The sequence below is a fragment of the Bubalus bubalis genome, chromosome 5, assembly GCF_019923935.1.
Source record: "Bubalus bubalis isolate 160015118507 breed Murrah chromosome 5, NDDB_SH_1, whole genome shotgun sequence".
NCBI classification, from domain to species: domain Eukaryota; kingdom Metazoa; phylum Chordata; class Mammalia; order Artiodactyla; family Bovidae; genus Bubalus; species Bubalus bubalis.
Genome location: NC_059161.1, coordinates 22,457,263 through 22,481,427, shown reverse-complemented (window position 1 = coordinate 22,481,427; position 24,165 = coordinate 22,457,263). Strand labels below are relative to the sequence as shown.

The 24,165-nt window shown below is 47.4% G+C and overlaps 1 protein-coding gene and 1 long non-coding RNA gene across 5 annotated transcripts in view; one reads left to right on the top strand and one right to left on the bottom strand.

Annotated features, from left to right (window-relative positions):
- The window catches only part of BRINP2 (BMP/retinoic acid inducible neural specific 2), a 146,935-nt gene extending 124,601 nt beyond the window's left edge, over positions 1-22,334 (top strand). For both annotated transcript variants that reach the window (XM_006047011.4, XM_044942799.2), the window contains 5 exons: positions 1,149-1,357; positions 12,579-12,684; positions 15,448-15,684; positions 18,670-18,892; positions 20,720-22,334. In XM_006047011.4, coding sequence (XP_006047073.4) covers positions 1,149-1,357; positions 12,579-12,684; positions 15,448-15,684; positions 18,670-18,892; positions 20,720-21,836 — 1,892 coding nt within the window. In that variant the 3' untranslated portion in view covers positions 21,837-22,334. The remainder of the gene's footprint in view (positions 1-1,148; positions 1,358-12,578; positions 12,685-15,447; positions 15,685-18,669; positions 18,893-20,719) is intronic.
- LOC112585066 lies at positions 2,720-18,757 on the bottom strand. Of its 3 annotated transcripts, none has more exons than XR_003109402.3 (7): positions 18,665-18,757; positions 16,308-16,412; positions 9,564-9,653; positions 9,083-9,158; positions 8,464-8,557; positions 5,789-5,873; positions 2,720-3,097 (listed from the first exon to the last, which is right to left on the bottom strand). It is a non-coding gene; the product is annotated as an uncharacterized LOC112585066 (long non-coding RNA). The 3 variants fall into 3 exon arrangements; XR_006551090.2 differs by lacking the exon at positions 18,665-18,757 and adding an exon at positions 16,504-16,563; XR_006551091.2 differs by lacking the exon at positions 9,083-9,158.
- Positions 22,335-24,165: the final 1,831 nt, after the last annotated feature.

Below are 24,165 nucleotides of genomic sequence, written 5' to 3'. Positions count from 1 at the left end.
TAGTCAGTATGTCCGCTCAGTCATGTCCAGTGCTTTGTGACTCCATGGACTGTAGCCTGCCAAGCTCCTCTGACCATGGAATTCTCCAGGCAAGAAAACTGGAATGAGTAGCCATTTCCTCCTCCAGGGGATCTTCCCAACCCAGGAATTGAACCTGCGTCTCCTGCATGGCAGCCTACGTGGCACTAGTGGTAAAGAACCAGCCTGCCAATGCAGGAGACATAAGAAACCTGGGTTCAATCCCTGGGTGGGGAAGATCCCCTGGAGGAGGAAATGGCAACCCACTCCATTATTCTTGTCCAGGGACAGAGGAGCCTGGCTGGCTACTGTCCACAGGGTCACACAGAGTTGGACGCGACTGAAGCGACTTAGCACCCACGCACTCCTGCATTGCAGGCGGACTCTTTACCGCCTGAGCCACCAGGGAAGCCCAGACACAGGCAAAAAAGTAAATGTTCGTTAAGTTCCTGATCTCTCTGCTTCCACTCTGTAGAGACTGGTAACCAGCCAAACAGATTCCAATGATTCTGGGCTGGATGGAGGCAAAGGTGGGGTGGTACAACCTCTGGCTAGGACCCAGAGCAGAATTGAGAGCTGGAAAGAGGCAGAGTTCTCTCTGTCCTGGAAAGAAGAAAGCAGGCTTTATTATAACATTTAGCTCACTGTCTTATGGACTACAAAGGAACACGCCAAGGGTTCAGGCCAGCTGCTGACATGTCGTAGGTGTTGAGCGTTTGAGAGGGAAAAAGGAGGTTGAGCTTCAAGGCTTTTGCCCTTTCTTAGGAAGCAGAAATATCCACGGTGATTCTTTATAAACAACTTGAGAGAGAGAATTTTATCTTCCCCATAGAGGTAGATTGCCTGAGACAGAGATCAATAGAGGATGTTAAATGGATAAACTGGAGGGGCGGGGGATGAGTTTTGGGAGATTACAGAAGTGAGGAGGAGGAGGCTGGCCTCTCAGGCAGTGGTGCCCTTCTGCTGTGGTGCAGTCTGATGAGAGTGTTCCGAGCATGGAAGGGATGGGAAAAGGCTGTCAGCCGGGGCCACAGGCTCCCTCTTAGCTCAGTCTGAGGGTTTCACGTTCTTATGGGTAGGGGCTCGGGGAGCTGGAGGCCTCACCAGGACGCCCATGTTGTTTGCTGTAGGAGAAGAGTCGCTGACCATCTTTGTGGACAAGCGGAAACTGAGCCGGAAGTCGGAGACGGCAGGAAGTGCCTCTGTGATCGGGGGCAGTGGGAACAGCTCCGCTGTGTCCCTGGAGACCCTGCACCAGCTGGCAGCCTCCTACTTCATCGACAGAGAGAGCACCCTGCGGCGGCTGCACCACATCCAGATAGCCACGGGGGCCGTCAAGGTAAGGGCCTGAGAGGTCCTGGGGGAGGCAGGCAGAGACACCAGGCGGAGGCCTGGGTCTTCGCCAGCTCCACGTCAGCCAGGCCTGACTGAGGGTAGTGGGAAAGCAGCTTTCTGATGTGCGCACAGCCCTAAGCCAGCCCTAAAGCCTGGGCAGGCGCTTCCTTCTGCAGCAAACAGCCACATGGCATCTTCCCTAAGGCAGGCTCCAGCTGAGGGAACCTCAACGAAAGGCAACCAGGGCCACTGCTTTCCAGAGGTCAGGTTGTAGTGGGGGAATGAACATAATAAACGTGTAAAAATCAGCAAAGTCACTCCAGGTTATGATGTAAGGGGAAAACGGGGTCATAGGTGCAGACTTCTGAGGCAAGAGGGGCAGGAGGAGGGCACTTGGGGATTAGACTGGGGTCTGAATCCTTAGAAGCCAGCTGTGTGTAGATCTGAGGGAAGGGTGTTCAGGCGAGGGGAATGGTAAGTGCTAAGGCGCTGAGGCAGGAACCAGTGTGGTGCCATGGTGAAACCCAGGACTGCTGTGACTCCAGAGAGGTGAGCAAGAAAGATGCTGGTGCAAGATGACATTCAGAGGTAGGCTGGAGCCGGCTCACATGGCTGGGATAAGACTTTTAATATAAGTCAAAGCACAATGGAAAACAAGCAGAGGAGTGATGTGATTTCATATATGTTTGAAAAGCTCAATACTTCCTATGATTTAAATAACTGTAACGTCCTTCCCATGTTCTCTAGAAGATTTCTAGGACAGTTCATATTGTATAAGGGAAGAGAAGAGTAGTGATGATACTTGGGATCACTGGAGATTCTACTTCTAAATATAGAGTGAGGCTGTTCAGAATCAATCTTATACTCTGCTTTTATCCCACCCAAGATTCACAAGGAAGTTTTGTTCATTCATTCATTTATTCAATAAGTATTTAAAATTTTTTAAATTTTATATTATAGTTGATTCACAATGTTGTGTTAGTTTCAGGTGTACAGAAAAGTTATTTAGTTACACATATTCATATATCTATTCTTTTTCAGATCCTTTTCCCATATAAGTTAATACAGAGTATTGAGTAGAGCTCCTTGTGCTATACAGTTGGTCCTCTTTGGCTATCTGTTTTACATACAGCAATGTGCATATGCCAGTTCAACCTTATTGAACACCTATTATGTGTCAGGCAGTCTTCTGGGTACACTGAGAATCCAAAAGTGAGTTACAACATATAAGGTCCCTCCCCTCATGAAGCTGAAATTCTAGTGGTGGAGACATAATTAAACACATAGATAATGTTGGGTGGGATTATTGGTAGAAAGACACAAAGTCGGGGACAAGTATAGAGGGTGATGGGAACATGGTACTTTAGGGAAGACCAGATCAGAGATATCAGTGAAGCGAGGGCGTGAGTCACAAGGGTATCTTGAGTGACTACATTCAAGACAGAGCAGGGAGGGGGTGCAACTGCCCTGAAGTGGGAGTGTGCTTGGTATGATCCAGGAGCACCGGTAGTGTGGCTGGAGTGGAGTCAGAGGAGTGAAGAGGCAGATGAGGCGACAGTGGTTGCAGGGGCCAGACCATGAGGGCATTGCTGATGAGAGAAGGGGGTTCCTGGAGCCCAGTGGACCCATTACTGCACTGGCCAAGATGAACAACAGTGACTTGGATGAAGTTGGTGCAATAGTGCGGATGTGAAGTTCCCAGGTTCAGGTTATACTTGATGGTAGAGCCTATCCAGGTAAGAAACTGGAAGAAAGGAGTCAAGATTAACCACACGATTTTTGGCCTGAGTAACATGATGAACAGTGATTTCATTAACTGAGATAACACTGGGGCGAGGTGCCGATCTGAAAGAAATGAGAAATCAAGAGTTCAGTTTTAGACACACTGGATTTGACATTCCTATTAGATATCTAACAGGCGATCAGCTATACACACCAGGATTTCAAGAGAGAGGTCGATATTGGAGATGTAAGTTTGGCATGCAAATATATCCACATGTGTAGTTGGTATTTAAAACTATAGGAAAGGATGAAGTGAGATCACTTGAGGACTGAATGCTGCTGATAAACTGGACCTAGGGCTTTGGATTATGAAGTACATCAGTTTTCAGCAATGGGCCAAATGAGGAGGATTCACCAAAGGAAGCTGAGACAGAGCATAAAGGTAAGAGGAGAACCAAAGTTGGATTACAAAGCCATGTGAAGAAAGGGCTTTACAAAAGAAGGAGCAGGCAACTTGAGCAGTCAGATTGCAAATATGACCTTCAACTTGGCAATGTGGAGGTAACTAGTAACCTAGATAAGAGTAGGTTCAGTGGCATGAAATGTATAAAAGGCTGAGTGGAGAAGGTTCAATAGAGAGAGTGGAGGGAGCATTAGAATCATGCAGACAATCCTTGAAAAGTTTTGCTATAAAGGCAAATAGAAAAATAGGTGATAGCTGGAGAGTGATGTGGGATCAAGGGAGCTTGTGTTTTTGTTTTAAAAATGGGAGATATTCCAAGATATTGGTATGTTAATTACAATGACTCAGTAGAGAGGGGGGGAATCATGGTGCGGGAGAGACAGGAGATGACTGCAGAAGCAATTGAGGGGGTGAGAGAGGTGGTTACTCCAGGCAGCAGTGGCGCGGCAGGCCTCACATAGGAGCACAGACAGTGCATCCCTTGTAGCACAAGGCGTACAGAGCACACAGCACACACGCAGTGAGAGGACAGCTGTGATGGTGGGGGATATGGGTATTCTCTTCTGATTTGGTCCATTTCCTTGATGAAACAAGTAAAGTCCGTTGCTACATGGAAGAAGGAATTGCTGAGAAAAGAATGTATGAAATGGTTTTTCATAGAGTTAAGATTATCAATTGACTAGATAAATGGAGTGAATTGTCGAGGGGCACAGAAGGCCCATTTGAGGCCCATGGTCATAATTGTTACATGAGGCCAATCAGCAGAGTTGTGAGTTTTATCAGCTATATTCAGCCCTTCATGTTCAGACAAGCATGAGATAGATGGAGAGTTGAATTAAACCAAGATATGTGTGTGTGTGTGTGTATGTGTACAAGATGAAAGAAAAAATAGGCAAGAGAGTTGAAAGTATATAGAAAGAGTGATTATAGTGACGGATCAAGGGATTTGAAACCATTAGGGGATGATAGAAAGTGAAAAGTTGACTAAGTCAAGATTGGAAGTCTAAATAGGTTTGATGACTTGTTACAGGGAAGAGACTAGAGGAGGTACAAGTGTTTAATATAGCAGTTACAGAGGGTCAGGTTCTGGGGCATGACCGTAGGCATGGGAGGCCAAGATGGGGTTCACTGGAGGACAAGATGAGGAGGTGGGGAGGGCAGGGTATTAAAGGATCACCTACATGGATGCTGAAGTCATCAGCAATGATTCAGATCTGTTTGTGGTAAGAAAGATGGTGATAAGCAAGCTAAACTCTGAAAATCCTTAGTGAGGGAGAGGGAGTAACAAGAAAAATAGACCGTGACATGGAGGGGTAGTGAATGATAGTCCTGAGGATTCTGACCTCAGAGGGGCCAGAGGTTAGAGAGGAAGGAGGACCGTTGGTCCTAGAGAAGACTGGGGGAGACATGTCCTCAGAAGCTGCCAAGCTGTGCTTAGGACAAAAAGGTGAGGCGGACTCTTGACAAAAGACTGAGGTTATAGATGTTCTTGCCGAGGACTAATCATGAGATTCAGAGGGCATGATGGAGCATAAATGGAGAGGAGAGGTCAGGTTAGGGGACGTCCAGGGTCTGGGGTGAGAGTCTGAGAGAGGAGGGAGACAGATGTTCAGGCAGACTTGGGGTACATTTTGGAGGCTGGTATCTTAGCTTAAAGTGATGAAAGAAGGACTGTAATAGCACGGAGTGCGTTTTACTAAGAAGACAGACTATGTAGAAGCCCCCTCTCTCTTCAGCCCTCAAGTGGGCTGTGTTAAAGTTGAAGAAGAAATTGGCCTTATCCATTCATGAAAGGTAGGCCTGGATGAATAACTCCATGGTCCCATTAATGTCCGTTTCTAGCCTTTGACCTGACCAACTTTTTTCTATCATTCCTCCAGGGCCTCGTTGTCCATCTTAGATCTCTAGATCCATCACTAGAATCACTCCCTTGCATGTCATGTCTTCAGCTCACTTATTGCCTCCTCTCTGTGCTCATGGCCATTCAGAATGTCATCAACTCTTACCTGATTTCCTTGCATAATTAGTCTTCCCATCCTCATTCTCCACTCTGCTTCCTGATTCATCATCTATGCTGCTTGCATGAGTACAAATCATATCATTCCACTGCTTAAACTCCTTCAGTGGTTCCTGACTATACATGGGGTATGGCTCAAAACCACCATCACCCATTCAGGGAGGCAGTGTGATGGCACGGGAAAGAACCCAAGAGTCTGAGATCAGCTCATGGCAAGGCTTTGAACAATTTACCAAACTTCTCTGAGCTCCAATTAGTTCCTTCTAAAATCATTGAACAATCAGAATAATTTCTACTGTGAAGGATTTCTGGGAAGATCTAGTAAGAAAATATATAGACAGCATGAGCAACTGGACCTTGAAAAGGAATAATTCTTCTGCTTAACAAGATGGGAAGGCAATTGAAGACCTACTGTGCCTGCTGTCTTCTTAGTTTTAGCTCCAAGCAATCCTTTTACACTCTTCTCAACCCTTGCTTGCCCCCCTCCCCAACCCTGGCCCCTGTCACAACCCTTCACTTACCATTTATACCATTCTCTTGTTTCTCCCTTCCCCAGCACCTGCTCTTTTTTGCTTGTCTGTTTACCTGAGTGGCTCTTCCTACCCCTTCTTTGTTTGGCTCAAAAAGGTAACTCTTTCATGAAGCCATTCCTCACTCCCAAGGTAGTTAAATGCCCCTCTTCGGTATTTCAAGCATGCCTCCTTTATGGGGGTTGTCATTTGAACTGAGTGCTCATTAACAAGAGGACCTCTGAGACTCTGAGGTCCTTACGGGAGGGACTGGGTCTTAGGCATCTTTGGTTCCCAGTAGAAGTACAGAGCTTGCCACATTATGGGTCATGAGTCAAGGTTTGTTGGGTGAATGAGTCACGGACCCCACTTTTCACAAAGGTTGGGCTCAGTGTGTGTGCAACTGCATGTGAGCATGTTAAGTTGAAAGAAAGAGGTAGCTTGAATGTCAGGATTGTCTGCTAAGAGGATTCTGGTGAAGGATGACAGAGCTCTTAAGAACAAGGCACTGGATCCAGTGTCGACCCATGGGCATAGTAAAAGGATAGTAACACCCCCAAGACGCTCTGTTTCTCTAGTTCAAGTTCTTGCCTCTGTTTATTCTAGACTTTCTGTATGCCAGGGACTTTGGCCTGCATTTAGCTTTGCCTTGCTCTGAAGCTGGCCCTGGCTGAACGTTACCTTTCTGTTTTGTCTCAGCCAGTGCCATCAGGACAAAGACCCCTCTCTTGTTCACTGTAGCAGTCTCAGTTCCTGGTACATAGTAGGTGCTATAGTTACTCTGAATTTCATAAGTCTCCATCAGATCAGATCAGATCAGTCGCTCAGTCGTGTCCGACTCTTTGCGACCCCATGAATCACAGCACGCCAGGCCTCCCTGTCCATCACCAACTCCCAGAGTTCACTCAGACTCACGTCCAGCGAGTCAGTGATGCCATCCAGCCATCTCATCCTCTGTCATCCCCTTCTCCTCCTGCCCCCAATCCCTCCCAGCATCAGAGTCTTTTCCAATGAGTCAACTCTTCGCATGAGGTGGCCAAAGTATTGGAGTTTCAGCTTTAGCATCAGTCCTTCCAAAGAAATCCCAGGGCTGATCTCCTTCAGAATGGACTGGTTGGATCTCCTTGCAGTCCAAGGGACTCTCAAGAGTCTTCTCTAACACCACAGTTCAAAAGCATCAATTCTTCAGTGCTCAGCCTTCTTCACAGTCCAACTCTCACATCCATACATGACCACAGGAAAAACCAGAGCCTGAACTAGACGAACCTTTGTTGGCAAAGTAATGTCTGTGCTTTTGAATATGCTATCTAGGTTGGTTATAACTTTCCTTCCAAGGAGTAAGTGTCTTTTAATTTCATGGCTGCAGTCACCATCTGCAGTGATTTTGGAGCCCAGAAAAATAAAGTCTGACACTGTTTCCCCTGTTTCCCCATCTATTTGCCATGAAGTGATGGGACCAGAAGCCATGATCTTCGTTTTCGGAATGTTGAGCTTTAAGCCAACTTTTTCCCTCTCCTCTTTCATCAAGAGGCTTTGTAGTTCCTCTTCACTTTCTGCCATAAGGGTGGTGTCATCTGCATATCGGAGGTTATTGATATTTCTCCCGGCAATCTTGATTCCAGCTTGTGTTTCTTCCAGTCTAGTGTTTCTCATGATGTACTCTGCATATAAGTTAAATAAACAGGGTGACAATATACAGTCTTGACATACTCCTTTTCCTATTTGGAACCAGTCTGTTGTTCCAAGTCCAGTTCTAACTGTTGCTTCCTGACCTGCATACAAATTTCTCAAGAGGCAGATCAGGTGGTCTGGTATTCCCATCTCTTTCAGAATTTTCCACAGTTTATTGTGATCCACACAGTCCCCTTAAGTTTCCCTCAGCCGGCCAGTATCATAGTTCTGAATTCCCCAGAGGAACCTGGTTCAGGATTCACCTTAGTCCAGCACAAAGACTGGGAGTTATGTAATCCCAGCCATGGCTTCCTGGACTCACCTCTTTAGCAAGGACTGCGGTGAAAGTGAGAGGTGGGCAGGCACTCAAATCCTGTCTGTTACACGCCTGTAGATGCATGTCCCAGAACTAGAGCGCCACCTGGGAAACCCCAGTTGTGACTCACCCTCTACTTAATTGAAGACTGAGGAAGGGATTGGTGGGGAGTCTGAGAGGCTCCTGAACTTAAAGTGACTTGTCCAGATTCCTGCCTGTAGCAGCCTGGGATTCAATTTGCAGCTCTTTGAATCCCACACACTCTCAGATGTGCTTCTCTGGCCAGCCCTATTGCCACAATTAGAAGCCCGTTTTACTGGAGCTTAGCTGTGCAGCAGGCCAGCCCTCCTCCCCACCAGGTAGGATGGGAGCAGCCAGAGAGTGAAGGGCAAGGGGAGGAGAGCAGGCTCACCTGAATGAGGCTTTGCACAATCCGGCATTTATGGAAAATTGGATGTGCTAATGAACCTGAGATCCATCAGGGCTTTCTGAAGGCAGGACGGTTTCTGTCAACAGACCAATTAGCACACAATTATTTTCTCTTTCTGAAAGCTTATCTGAGGCTCTCTTTGAGCTGCACTTTCCATTACCTCTGCTGGCCCTCTTTATAATCCACCAAAGCTGTCTGCCTCTTCTACAGGGAGAGACACAGGGTTTCCTGAACCAACCTGCCAGGGAGTCTGGGACTTTCATCACTCCGCAGGTTCAGGGGTCCTTGGCTCATCCCGCTTGTCAAGTCAGTGCTCAGGCACCATCTGCAAGAGGACCCTCTACAGCTCCCCTCCTGCTTCCCACCTCCTTGCTTCTCTGGGAGGTCAGAGGTGGCTCAGGGCAGAGGAGCCATGGAAAGGGCAGTGACTCTGGGATCTGGTAAAATCTGAGTGAGCCTTCCTCACTCGTGGAAATCTGGCGTGAATCATTCCCTCTAACAAGAAATGAACAGGGGGATCGCAGTTTCTGTCTCTCCTTTGTTCCCATCCTTGTGCTGCAATTAATAAAGTACAGCTACACACACCCTTTCAATGACTCACCTAATTGATTGTTCTCTTTAGAACTGATCTTCGGAAATGGGCAAGTAAAGGTCAGAAAATTGCATGGGAGCCGGCCCTAGAATGTTGAACAAGATGGTGGTGGGGTTGGGGAGGGGGCAGATGAATCAGTGGTAGGGAGGGAGGGACAGGGTGGAATGAAAGAGCGGAAAGTTGCTGTGCTCTGTTCGCCCCCTTGGGAGTTGTCCTACTTCTGCATAAGGCATGTAGCTTTCTCCCTGCATGGACCCGATGCTGGGAGTGGGTGGATAGAAAAGCCAGTGCAGAACTCAGTGGCAGTGTGGTGGCCAGCTTACCTGGAGGCAGGGACAGGCAAACCTCCCAAATACCACACACCCCCATCCCACTCTGTCTTTCAGCCCACTCCATTCCAAGAGAGACAGGCTTCCCCGAATAGCCGGGCTAGTCCTTGGCCACAGCTCCTATAGGAATTTTTGCACCGTATAGATAAAGAAAGCTTTACCTTGAAATAATCCTGGTTCTGCCTTCCCACTGCAGTAGCCAGTTGCCAACTTACTCAATACAGAGACATTATTCAGCACCAAGTGCCCACCTGTGGAGGGAGGGAGGCTCATGTGTAACACTGGGATTATGTCAGTATAAACATGTTTCCACTTGTCTGTAAACTCCTTATGGTAGTGACTGGCTCACTGTGAGTTTTGGATTCTCCTGGAATATTTCATAAATGAATAAATGAGTGAAAGAAAGAATGAGTGAGTCAAATGAATCGTAGCCCTGCAGCTGACTGTGTGACCTTGAAGAAATCACTTAACCTATCTGGTCTTGATTTCCTCATCTGTAATCATAATATCTAAAGTCTTCTGATACAATGCATAAAATAGATGACTTGTGAGAACCTACTATATAGCAGGGAACTCCATCCAATGCTCTTCGGTGACTTGAATGGGAAAAGAAATCCAAAAAAGAGGGGATATGGGTATATTTATAGCAGATTCACTTTGCTGTACAGTAGAAATTAACACAACACTGTGAAGCAAATATAGTCCAATAAAAAATAAAAGAAGTCTATACAATTTGTCTTATGCCTTGTTCACCTTCTGCAGAGAGGGTAGATCACTAAAATGTTTTGGATGAGCTGGTCTGTTGACACTTGTGTTTTTTGTTTTTTGTTTTTTTTTTTTTAAATTTTATTTTATTTTTAAACTTTACATAACTGTATTAGCTTTGCCAAATATCAAAATGAATCCACCACAGGTATACACGTGTTCCCCATCCTGAACCCTCCTCCCTCCTCCCTCCCCATTCCATCCCTCTGGGTCGTCCCAGTGCACCAGCCCCAAGCATCCAGTATCATGCATCGAACCTGGACTGGCAACTTGTTTCATACATGATATTTTACATGTTTCAATGCCATTCTCCCAAATCTTCCCACCCTCTCCCTCTCTCACAGAGTCCATAAGACTGTTCTATACTGGTTTTTTAGAGTGATGTCATCTACATGGGTTTAACTCCATTTTCAGCAGCCCTTTGATATGCCCTCACAGGAGACACTCAACTGAAGTTTGAGAATTCAGAAGTCAAAATCCTATCTCATCTACTCAATAGCTCTGAGTCTTGGGGCCCAGTATCTTCCTAAACCTTGTATCTTTCCCTGAAACATGGTAGTAGTGTGATCTGTCTCAGAGTTAGTGTGAAGGTTAAATGGGACGATCTTGGAGGATGAGCTTGGGAACTGTAGAGTGGTTTCCTGCCTCTGTCATGGCCTTGATCCTATTCCCCATCCAGGCTGGGTCTTGCTGCTTCTCATGCACAGGGTCTATTGCTTGCCCTGTAGTCTTTCTCTTCCAGTTCTCCTCTTTGCTCTTATCCTTTAAGACCAATTTATGGATCACCTCCTCCATGAAGCCTTCTCCTACTACTTTAAGCAACAACGTTTTTTCCCTTCTCTCTCTTCACTGTATTAGTATCACACCATCTCATTTACTCTGTTCCAAGTGTAGTTTTCAGGACTAACTATACTAAATTCTCTTTAATGATGTCACTTACACTTTGGAATTCACTGTGATAACTGGCAGAGTGGCAGACACATTACATCTCACACTATCAAGCCCATATGTTGTAGATCATGCCACCCCTTCTTTTTCTGAGAGTACTTCCCCTCCATTCTCTTCCTGTCCATATTTTACTCATCTTGAAGGAACAACTCAGTTGCTCTCTCCTCTGAAACTCCTTCCCTTGCTTAGAACTGCACTTTCCTCAGGGCTCATTATGACACGTTGCCTCTTCCCCACCTGGAGGTGTATCAATCAGTTGGGTATGTACCTGTCTTCCCATAGGTTGTAACCTCCTGGAGGACACACAATATAACCTGTACATCTTTGTGTCCACCTCTCCACCCCTCAAAGCCTGAAACATATTACTCACACACACTCTAATTTATTGAGTACGTATTAGGTGCCAGCCACTGTGTTAATTGCTGTTGACAACCTCATGAGCAAAATAACTATGAGTTGACCTCTGTGGAGCCTTTCATGTGTGGAGGACTCAGGCTTTAAATACTTGAAGAAAAGGATGGAAAACTCCAAGTCATCTGCTTGCTGCAGAGCAGAGGTGCCTGGAGCTAGGCGAGAAGGTCAGAGGTATCAGAGCCAACTTCCTTGAAGAACTCTGAGAAAGGCATTCTATGAATGTTTGATAAATTGCAGGGAATTGAACAGTGGCTGCCCAATAAATACCAGTTGATTGGTTGATTGATTGTTGGCAGAGCCTCCAGAGATCCTGAAAAGAAAGGGCCTCAGGTCCCCATCAGTCTTATTACATAATTATTTCAGTGCATTTAAAGCTCCCCATTTTTCATCTTATACTTTAAACATCAGGGAAAAACTGATAGTCCAACTTTATAATATTTTAACATGACTCTGTGGTGTTTTGGAATATTACATAGCTATAAGAGATTATGTATATTTAATATACTTATTAAAATATGCAGTAAGCCCACGGCTGATTTTCTCTAAGGACGTCTCAGTGCCGAGGTGGAACTTAAATGTTTAATATTAATAATAATACTCATAACTCATATTTCTCTAGTGTGTTTCATCTTCGGGATCCCTAAAGCCTGTGAGAACCACATCAAGTGGCTACAACTAGGCTGGCCAGTGGGCTTACAGCATCCGCATCTGGCCTCCGGTCTTCCTCTAGGGGAGGAGATGGGGGAACTCCAGTGTGGAGGCTCAGCTTCCTCTTCCTACACTGAGTTTCTTTTTTTCAGACACAAATTCCCCCTGGCTTCTCTGAAAGGCTTGCACTTCCGGACAGCTGCTGCCGCCAGCCCTACACCACTGATACTCCCTGTCTCAGAACAAGGGGAAAAGTGGCTTCATGCTCCCAGGGTAGGACAAGCCATGTCCTTCCTTGGGCCAGTCCAGGACAGGACACAGCCTGAGAATGGCTGACCGGAAGAGGGCAGGGCAAAGGGAAAGCCTCGGCTTGTTGTCTAAACCCGCCCTTCCTTCTCTAGGTCACGGAGACCAGGACTGGCCCCCTGGGCTGCAGCAACTACGACAACCTGGACTCAGTCAGCTCTGTTCTGGTACAGAGTCCGGAGAACAAGGTGCAACTACTTGGTAAGGTACCCTGTGGTGATTTTCACACTTTCCATAGCTGGTTAAAAAAAAGAAAAAGTTTAGATCACCCAAAGGAAAAGGTCCCGTCTGCCCCATTTGGCTAAACCCTTCCAAAAACAAGGACTACCCCTAGTTCTGGGACCTGTAATTAACAACTTTCCATCACTTTTTGGAGAAAACTTCTGACATGGTTTACTTTACACCTCAATCATTGCTCGACACCTGACCACTCGACACCTGAATCCTCCTACCTCCCAGTTCTGCCCAAGATCTCTGTCACTATGCTACTGCAAGAGCACACCCATCCCTCTATGCCTTGATCTACCTGGGCAATCTCCCTTGTTGTCCAAAGAACCCTCTGCTTTATCCTAAGGACACAGTGGGGAACATCTGGTCTTTGCAAAGTGATCATGGGACATCGTCTCTAGCTCAACTAAGAGCTACACAAAATGTGGGGCTACTGGTAATCCTGAGAATGGTCCCTACTTTTTGTTACTAGTCTGCATCCTTCCATGGGAGATCAAAGCCAGGAGAAGAGTTTGAAAGGAATGGGAGCCTCAATCGGGGACAGAACAAGCAGAAACAGAAAAGCAAAAGGAACAGGAATGACACTAGGTCTGGAGGCTGGGAGATAAGGGGATGCACTCAGGTGTCCCCCAAGCATCCCAGGGGCAGAGCTATGTAGATGGAGTCAGAGCTGTTTGGCAGTGGGGAGCGTTCATTCTTCTTAAGGCCTAATGGAATTGAACTCTGTTTAAGATATGATTGTCTTGGTATTATAAAATCAATAGCCCTCACCCAGGATCTACGATGACAAATTCCAGCCAACCTAAGTCAGATGCAACCCCTGAGTGCTTTAGGCATCAAGAAACATAATAAAAAGGAGGAAAAGCCTCCTTTCTTAAAAGCCTCACAATGCAATTAGCATCCCTCTTCTCCTAGGTCCCTGGATGGACTGGGTTCGTGTCTGGAAATTAGCGATGAGTGAAGTTCAGAGTGTCTGGTGGTTCATTTGGAATAGTTTATGCCATTTAATTTTATAGCCCATCACTCATGCAGACATTGCTCAGGGCACTTATTTTATAGCAATAGGAAATGTTATGGGGAGGAGGAGGGAGCTAATGGGGGAGGTGAGAGGAAAGGGCTTGGAGAGGGGTGAGTGTGGGAAGCAAGCACATGTGGACAGGGTACATGGGGAGGGCTGCTCAAGTGCCACCGCAGGGACATCGTCAGGAAAGAGAAACGTAGGAGCAGTTCTGAACAGGAGTAGATCTCAAACAAAAGCGACAAACATCTACTGCAGCTGCAATTCTAAGTTTTATTTTAAGGTCTGCTGACACCAGGATACAACCTTTGGATTCTGATTTCCTGCCAAGGTCAAGGGTGTGACGATAAAGAGCTGGCAGATATTTGATGAAAGGGGAGCCCATCCCATCCAGAAGTCCTCTCGTCCCTCACTCTCCTGGCACAGTGTCTCCTAGGATCCCTATTCAGGGAGCCTCCTGTGGGTCTGACCTTGAACCTGGCCAGCTTGCATCCCAAGGCATACCTGTGATTCATTCACCTCTTCATAGGCTTCCAACAGCCACCATGTCTAGCTAGAAGCCAACTAGGAGTCTATCCTGCTGCTGATAAACCAATATCCACCACTCCAGTGGTGCTAGTTTGGCGCTGATTGGCACCTGCCAATCAGGAGACACAAGAGACATGGTTTCAATCTCTGGATTGGGAGAAGGGCATGGCAACCCACTCCAGTATTCATGCCTGGGAAATCCTATGAACAGAGGGGCCTGGTGGGCTACAGTCCATAGGATTGCAAAGAGTCAGACATGACTGAAGTGACTTTGCAAGCAGGCACCACAGATGGGTAGGAAAACTGAATCTTGGAGTAACTGAGTGGATTATATTCAAGACCAGAGGCAGCTAATTAGAAAGGAGCTGAGAGGCATTTATATCTAACTTGGGGCATCTACCACTACCTTGCTTTCAAATCTCCTCAAGAGTGAGAGCCTGAGATGGGCAGCCAGTCTGACACCCCTTGGGTAGGACCCAAGGGGACAAGGGCACAGTCTGACACCAAGCTGGCTTTACTAGCACTGTGACTTGGGCAGACCACTGTGCTCATGAGGATTGGACTTCCTCACCTGTAAGAGCCTCGGTATGACCACAAGTGTTACCTGCAGTCATATATGGGAAGTATTACTTGGTGTCATACCTGGCCACTACATACCCACAACACCTGTCCGTACCTCCTAAGCAGGGCAGCCTCCTTGGTCTTCAGGGCTAAGGTGGGAGGCCCAGGAGGGTCAGCATTTAGTAATATCCTAGCAGGCCCACTGCTCATCTCAGAGAAGTTAGGGATAGGATGGCCCTTGGAAGCAGAGCAAAAAGTCCAACAAGCCTTGATGTTTTTCCCCCATGAGGACTCTAAGCTCTTCCTTTATCTGAAACACCATTGCATTTCTATCCTAGAAATGCTGACGTGTAGCCAGGAAGCCCATTCATTTGATAGGCATGTTCTCAATTTGGCTGATGTGGGGGTTCAACTAAGCCTTGAGCTTTGACGTACGCCATCTGTCACAGGGGTAGCAGTAACCCTCTGTCCCAACCAGCTTAGCAGGATTGGGCCTGGGGTGCCCATCGTTGGACCCAGGATGTACAAGTCAGCAGAACTCCAGCTGGGGACTCTGCAGCCTCGGGTGTGGGAAAGCAAGTACCCACGGGTCCTGCCCGGCAGTTTTCCCTGATACATCTTTTCCTTAGGCCTGCAGGTGCTGCTGCCCGAGTACCTGCGTGAGCGCTTTGTGGCCGCTGCGCTCAGCTACATCACTTGCAGCTCCGAGGGCGAGCTCATCTGCAAGGGGAATGACTGTTGGTGCAAGTGCAGCCCCACCTTCCCAGAATGCAACTGTCCTGACGCCGACATCCAGGCCATGGAGGACAGCCTGCTGCAGATCCAGGACTCCTGGGCGACTCACAACCGGCAGTTCGAGGAGTCAGGTGAGCAGTGGGTTGGCCCAGATTTCCTCCCTGAGAATGGGAGGAGGCCATGAGGTACTCCACGGGACACTCAGCTTGGTTCCTGACTCAGCCACATCACTGGCCTGTGACCTCCAGCAGGTTATATCACCACCCCAAGTCTCAGTTGTTTTCTTTTGTTGTATATGCAAATAGACCTAATACCTACCAAAGAGATGCATTTCAAGGACCTAATAAGCTAAGGTAAATATAATCAAGGCCATAGACCTCATCTATCTTGTTTGCCACAGATTCCACAGTCCCTGCACGTTAGGTGCACAGTGAATATTTGTTGAATGAGTGAGGTGCATAGCATGTTTCTAGAGCCACTAGTTCATGCTGGTGACTGCTTACTTAGTGCAAGTATAACTGATATCGATGTTACCTTGAGACTTAGACTCAGAGGACTGGGTTTTGAGTTCTTATTCTGTGTTACAGATTGAATGTTTGTGTCTCTGCCCCCAATTCATATGTTGAAAATCTAATGCCCAAGGTGATGGTATTAGGAGGTGGGGACCTGGGGAAGTGATTAGGTCATGAGAGCAGAATCCTCGTGAATGGGACTGGCACTCTCATATAAAAGGAGTCCCAGAGAGATCCCTTACCTCTTCCACCACGTGAGGACCCAGCAGGAATTCTGCCATTTTCAGCCCAGGAGAGGACCTTCACCAGTACCTGGCCGCAGCCTCTTGACCTTGGACTTCCAGCCCCTGGAAATACATTTTGGTTGTTTATAAGCCATCCATTCTGTTCTATTTTGCTGTAACATCTTGGGCAGACCTAATACTCTCTATTACTGACCCTTTGTATGACTGATTTAGCCATGCAGCCACTCAGTGCCTCCATTTCTTCATCTGTAAATGTAGGAAAATGATAGCAATCGGTGGATGGAAGACTCATATGGAACAATGTGGATGAAATTATAAAGAACTCTGCATGATATACATTTCATTACTACATAAATAATAGTTATGTGGATATGTCTCAGAAAACAATATTGGATAAAACAAGGCTAATGAAAAAGGCTATGTGTTACATACATATTTATATTTATGTAATACTTATATATAATTGGAAAAGGAAATGGCAGCCCACTCCAGTGTTCTTGCCTGGAGAATCCCAGGGACGGAGGAGCCTGGTAGGCTGCAATCCATGGGGTCGCGAAGAGTCGGACACGACTGAGCGACTTCCCTTTCACTTTTCACTTTCATGCATTGGAGAAGAAAATGGAAACCCACTCCAGTGTTCTTGCCTGGAGAATCCCAGGGATGGAGGAGCCTGGTAGGCTGCAGTCCATGGGGTCACGAAGAATCGGACACGACTGAGTGACTTCACTTTCACTTTCACTGTATATAATACTATAATATAAATTATTAACATAATGCATATTTAGTACTATTGATGTTTAAAAACATACTAGCCAATACTTAATATTTTCATGGATAAATGTATTCATAGAAAATGTTAAAAAATATATGATAATGATAAAGAAAACATTCAAGAGAGTAGTTACATCTAGATAAAGACAGAGGGGAAGTTTAGGGCCTTCAAGTATATTTGCTTTGCCTATTTCTTCAAAAAAATCTGAATTCAATATAGCAAGATGGCAAGATCTAGGTGGTGGACTTGTGGGAGTTTATTTTGATATTCTCTGTGCCATTTTGTATACTTAAGTGTTTTATAAGAAGAACTATGCACATCCTAGTTGTAAATGTCATTACTAGGTGTGATTTTTCCAGTCATCTGGGTGGGGGATGAAGAACCAGGGGCTGGAGAAATCAGAATCAGAGTGGAGGACCCAGGCACTGCCAGCTCAAGTCTTAGACAAGGTATTCAGTAGCTGAGGAGAGGAGCAACCCTGGCTGCCCTGGACCGGGGTGGTGGCATTGGGATGGTAGTATGGGAAGGTAGTTCAGACGGTAGTGGGATGCTCGAGTATGGAGGCAAGGACTTTGGGCTCTCAGCACTATGAGTTACTGCTAATGAAGTAATGAGTGAAGGAGGGCTATTCAGACTGCTATCAGGAGATCTGATGGCTGCAGGTCCTAAGTGAAAGCAAATTTGTGGACAGAGATCTGAGCATGACTTCAGAACACATTGTTCCCAGGAAGCTCTGAGGAGAACTCAGACTTGTAGTAGGAGCTAAGAACCAGAAAGCACTCTGCTTCTGGACTAACTTCAAAACAGTATGGATATCTAGCCAAGGTGAGTGTGTTCGTCGCTCAGTCACGTCTGACTCTTTGCAACCCCACAGACTGTAGCCTGACAGGCTCCTCTGTTCATGGGATTCTCCAGTCAGGAACACTGGATGGTTTGCCATTCCCTTCTCCAGAGGATCTTCCCGACCCAGGGATTGAACCCTGGTCTCCTGCATTACATGCAGATTCTTTACTGTTTGAGCTACAGGAAGTCCTTAATCTGGTCAAGGGATGAATCTCAAAAGAGAGGAAGGACGTGCTAGAGTCAGAGAGAAGGATGTTGGGGGGGAGAGGCTGGTCTCAGGAACTGAAAGCCTTCTAAGACTTCTGAGGTGGGTGTTCTGTCTTCTGTGCCCACATTTGCCAGTCTTGCCCACCCTCACTTTAACCAGCTTCCCTAAGGGGGCTGTGGTGTGATCCAAGAAGGTTGTGCATAATTTATAAGGAGGTATTAATGGCAAAAGAGATGCATCCCAAGGTCACTGGCCACATGGGTGGTGACAGAGATGTTTTTTTGAAATTCAGAAGTATATTAGGATAGAGGGGAAAGAATCCTGGAGCCTTATCTTATGGTATGTCAATCATAAACAGCTTTCTCAGTAAAGCTGTTTAAAAAGAAAGAAATCAAAAGTCCTGGGAGAATGGTGTGAAGCCTCCTGCCTCATACAGTGATGGATGGGCAAGCTGGGTCTTGGGGGTAGAGGGGGCTCTTGCCCACCCACGGTCTGAAGGGCACCCCCTCAGCTCAGCCCATGTGTCTTTACCACAGAGGAATTCCAGGCCCTGCTGAAGCGGCTGCCGGATGACAGATTCCTGAACTCCACAGCCATCTCCCAGTTCTGGGCGGTGGACACCAGCCTCCAGCACCGCTACCAGCAGCTGGGAGCCAGCTTGCGAGTGCTGTTCAAGAAGACCCATCGCATCGTCCGCCGGCTCTTCAACCTCTGCAAGCGCTGTCACCGGCAGCCCCGCTTCCGTCTGCCCAAGGAGAGGTGAGCACCCCTGTGTCTGAGCCAGAGCCACGCCGCCCGTGACAGTGGCTGAGGCCCTGGAGGGCCCCTGTCCAACACGGCAGAGCTGGGCGTGCTGACGCACATGCGGCCTTTCAGAGGCTCCCGTTATCTTGACCTACTTGTGCTTCAGTCTCAATTATGAGATGTGTCTGAAGTGAAAAAAAAAGAGAAGCTAATTTTACTTTTATATAAATTATAGTCGATTCAAATGTTACTCTAATAATACTCTAATTCTCACTCACGCATTTCCATTTTAATAAGTCTTTGAGGAAAGGAAAGGGTGGAGTTAAAGCTCACACACTGATTATGTATGATGAGAAACACACACAATAGATCATTTCCAACAGCAACTCTGCTCTGAGTCACAGGAGCAAAGGGAGCTGTGTCCTTAGGAACAGAGGGGGCTGGGTCATCACTGGCCTTCAAGCATCCATCACTCATTCACACATGCATTCAACAAGCCTTTGTTGAGTCTACCTTATGTGGCCTAAGATTAAGCAGTGAGAGCATTTGTTAATTGGAAAGATATAATAAATATATAGGAACATCAAAGCTAGAAAATTATTACTATGCAGCAGCTACTTAATTTCATGTTGCGTGCTCAGTCGCTTCAGTTGTATTCAACTCTTGTGACCCCATGGACTGTAGCCCGCCAGGCTCCTCTGTTCGTGGGGATTCTCCAGACAAGACTACTGGAGTGGGTTGTCATGCCCTCCTCCAGGGGATCTTGCCGACCCAGGTATCGAACCAGCATCTCTTATGTCTCTTGCATTGGCAGGCAGGTTCTTTACCACTAGCTCCACCTGGGAAGCTCAAATTCATGTTGGTAGAACATAAATCAAAGGCATGTCCTAATAATAGCAAAGGTCCAAGAGAAAAGCCATTTGGGAGAAGGACGTCTTGACCAGATTGTCCAGGAGGAGATGAAAGTGAGCTGGTGCTTGTGAGCCAGAGCCTTCCAGGAGAGGGTGCCACCCTCACAGGAACCCAGAGGTGCACCTCTAACTGAGGCACAGGTGACAAGGGACACATGAGTGGAGAGGACAGACCAGCAAGGGCTTTTGAGAAAGGTTCTTTTTTTCCCCCCAAGTAATAGTTAAGAAATGCTTACCAGGCACCAGGAACAGTCCTAGTTTCTGAAGATGTGTTGGTGAAGAATGCAGTTCCCTGCTCTCGTGGCATTTGCAGGGGAGCCATCTCTGAACAAGTCAATGGTAAACAAACAATCCATTTTGATACTGATCATGGCTGTGGATCACATCAAAGCAGCGTGATATGACAGAGAGGGGCTGGGTGGTGCTTTTGAGGGGAGTCACAGAAGACCTCTTTGAGAAGGTATCATAAGAACTGAAATGAGGAAGCCAACCATAGAGAAGTCCTGTCCTTGATGGGAGAGTTCTAGAAAGGACAGATCTGGATTGTGAAGAGGGAATGAGGTGGGCACATCATTGGGAGGTTTGGAGAGCCAGTTGTTGGAAGATCTTACGTAAGAGGCTGAAAACTAGATTGGATATGGAAGACATTGAGCTCTTCTGTAGGCTTTTGAATGAGGGAATGAGGTGGTACTTGGGAGGGATGAGTGCAAATTTGATGTCAGACCTTTCTGATGCTGATCTATCAGATACCCAGCTCCAGGCCATGCTAGTCATCCCAAAGTGGTACAGTAGGGTTTCCCTCATTCAGAGAACCTGGGGCTCTTATCTTCCTCATCAACTTCCCTATTAGTCAGCCTCCTGGCACCCTCAGGGAAGCAGCAGTGTGTGGCTTCCTATGACTCTTGTTTCATTTCTGTCTCCCCTCCCACAGGTCCTTGCCGTACTGGTGGAACCGTATGCAGTCCCTCCTCTACTGTGGGGAGAGCACCTTCCCCGGAACCTTCCTGGAACAGAGCCACAGCTGCACCTGCCCCTACGACCAGTCTTCTTGCCAGGGCCCCATCCCCTGTGCCTTGGGCGAAGGGCCCGCCTGTGCCCACTGTGCCCCAGACAACAGTACCCGCTGCGGGAGCTGCAACCCGGGCTACGTGCTCGCCCAGGGGTTGTGCCGCCCCGAGGTGGCCGAGTCCCTAGAGAACTTTCTGGGGCTGGAGACAGACCTGCAGGACCTGGAGCTGAAGTACTTGCTGCAGAAGCGGGACAGCCGCATCGAGGTGCACTCCATCTTCATCAGCAACGACATGCGTCTGGGCAGCTGGTTTGACCCCTCCTGGAGGAAGCGCATGCTGCTCACCCTCAAGAGCAACAAGTACAAGCCTGGGCTGGTGCACGTGATGCTGGCCCTGTCCCTGCAGATCTGCCTCACCAAGAACAGCACCCTGGAGCCTGTCATGGCCATCTACGTCAACCCCTTCGGGGGCAGCCACTCTGAGAGCTGGTTCATGCCCGTGAGTGAGGGCAACTTCCCTGACTGGGAGAGGACTAACGTGGACGCAGCCGCCCAGTGCCAAAACTGGACTATCACCTTGGGCAACAGGTGGAAGACCTTTTTTGAGACGGTCCACGTTTACCTACGGAGCCGAATCAAGTCCCTGGACGACAACTCCAATGAGACAATCTACTACGAGCCCCTGGAGATGACTGATCCCTCCAAGAACTTGGGCTACATGAAAATCAACACCTTGCAGGTCTTTGGTTACAGCCTGCCCTTTGACCCGGATGCCATCCGGGACTTAATTCTCCAGTTAGACTACCCATACACGCAAGGTTCCCAGGACTCCGCTCTCTTGCAGCTCATTGAGCTTAGGGACCGGGTCAACCAGCTTTCTCCACCTGGCAAGGTCCGGCTTGACCTTTTCTCCTGCTTGCTCCGGCATCGGCTCAAGCTGGCCAACAATGAGGTGGGCAGGATCCAGTCTTCTCTGAGGGCTTTCAACTCCAAGCTGCCAAACCCTGTGGAATACGAGACTGGCAAACTCTGTAGCTAATGGGGGACCCACTCCAGCACCGGGCAGGGAAGGGACCCATGAATCCAGGGTGTGGAGATCATCCAAGCCCTGACCTTAGTGCCAACAGGGTGCTCCCTGAAGACTGTCAGAACCCAGCAGATGGGACCTCGGGGCTTGGACTGAAGCAGGCAGGAGAGAGAGAAAAACAACCACTGCACACATGCACAACACACGTGCCCACACACACACACACACACACATATGCACCAGGAGGTGACCACTTAGCAGCCCTGAAGCTATAAAGTCGGTGCTTTCTCAAATGAATGCAGTTGAAGGAGAGAAGCCAAGGGAGATTCAGTAAAAGAAAGAACCAGCCAAACCCAGCAACACACAAATCCTTGAAAGTGATTCTTATCATTAAAGAGAGCAACACAGAACAACCGGAGGGGTAGGAACACCGCCTCCCCCTCTGTGGAGTCACTTTTGTATTCTTTTTAACCAGATTTCTTAAAATGGCGCTGTTTCGTGATTCCCCCACGTTGGTTCTTACTCTTTTGTATGCTGCCTCCACTGAGCTCTCTAGACACGGACTGCTCCTCAAGCTGGCTCCCTTGGGAAACAAGCGACCCCACCCCCCCACCCCCGCCCACAGAGGACCGCTCAGGGCAGGCAGGCAGCCGTGTTTCCCACCCCCTCCCTTAGCTCCTCTGCTTCCTCGACCGCCCCAGTTTCAGGGCCTGGCTGCCTCCATGTTCTGCTCATGGTCCAGCCAGAGCGCCTCTTCCAACAGCATCTGTTCTGTCCAAGAAAGCAGCTCTGTCAAGTTAGAGACCATGTATAGGGAAATGTTTTGTTTTTTTTTTTTTAAGAAAAAAGAAAAAACAACAAAAATATTTATTTTGTGATTGTTTTTCTTGTCAATCAGCTCCAGCAACATGAACATATGAGGTAAAACTGATCTGGTTTAATACATATATTTTTTAAAAAGACCTTTTTTAGGGGAAAAATGAGAGCGGAAAGAAGAAAAGGATAGTTTCCTGGGCTGCTTGTATTTTTAAAAATTGCTGTGTGTGTGACATGTGGGTGTCCCATGGATGGGATATTGCTGTGTAGGAGGCTGGGTGATTAGTGAACACACAAGTGAAGAAATGTCTGGCTTGACTGTGTGTGTGAGAGACAGAGAGGTTGAGATGGACATTTGATAAAGAACGGAGTGAGGCAGAACTCTTCCAGAGAATTATTGGCTCATCTCACACCTTTTATCCCAGGTGCGAGGGCTGACACAGGTCCTAGAACCAAGACCTCCTACTATCCGGAGAAGAGTATGAAAGCTCCTACTCTCTAGGAAAACTGCAGCCGTTGGTCTAGGGTAGATGCCTGCTGAGGGTGGGGGGGCTCCCCTTTGCCCACCATGCTGTGGACATCAGGAGACTTTTCCATACTCTGCATCTTATGGTCTGGGATCTCCCTTTGCTAAAATTGGGAACCATGCAGCAATGGCCTTGGTTTTCTCCCTTCTGTCTGATGACTACTTCCCCAGCCTAAAAAGCAGGTTTGACATAAGCCACACAGACTAATTCATCATTCTGCCTTAGTGCCTCCCTCAGGTGGTATGAGAAGCATTTCATAGCAAATCTTTTGGAGAACCAATTCCCTGTCTATTCTCCACATGATCCAAGTACAATGCGTAGGCATGACAACCCCCATTTTATTCAGGCAGAAGTCACGAGGTACATACTAAGTACCTCATTCCCTACCTGTGGTACATCTCGGTTGGTACAAAATGAACTGGGAGACAGAAAGGATGGTCATGTGTCTCTGCCCAGGGCTGTCTACATTTATTGTTGTATAGAGAGAAGAATTCAGCATTCTATTACTATACCATCAATCCAAGACGACCTGAAATCCTTGGTAGACATAAGCAGCCTAGGGCATTTCATTCTTTACAATTCCCCTAAAGGCTTTTAGTGTAGCAATCCAGAGTGATGGAATGATGTGGGGACGAACGCAGGTATTGGGTGCCTATTAATGCTTCAATCACTGCTTGCTCCAGGGAGTTTGTATCAAGTTCCTCTTCTGTGGAACATGGAGCCAGCAGATGTCATTTTCATCAGTGGGGGTGTGGATGTGCCAGAGCAGTGTGCTTTTGTTGAGAAAGGGATTGCAACTAGTTGTAAGGCTTTGATAGCTTTCCTGGATGGGGTTTGAGAGGTGTAAGGCAGATAGGAGAGTCTGGTTGCCTGCATGCCATCAGAATGGGTGGGCAGAGGGTTTCATCCACAAATGAAAGGCACATTGTACACAGCAATGTTTAGAGTGTGGAGGACAGCAATCGAGAAAGTGTTGTGCACAAAAGTAGCAGTTGGAT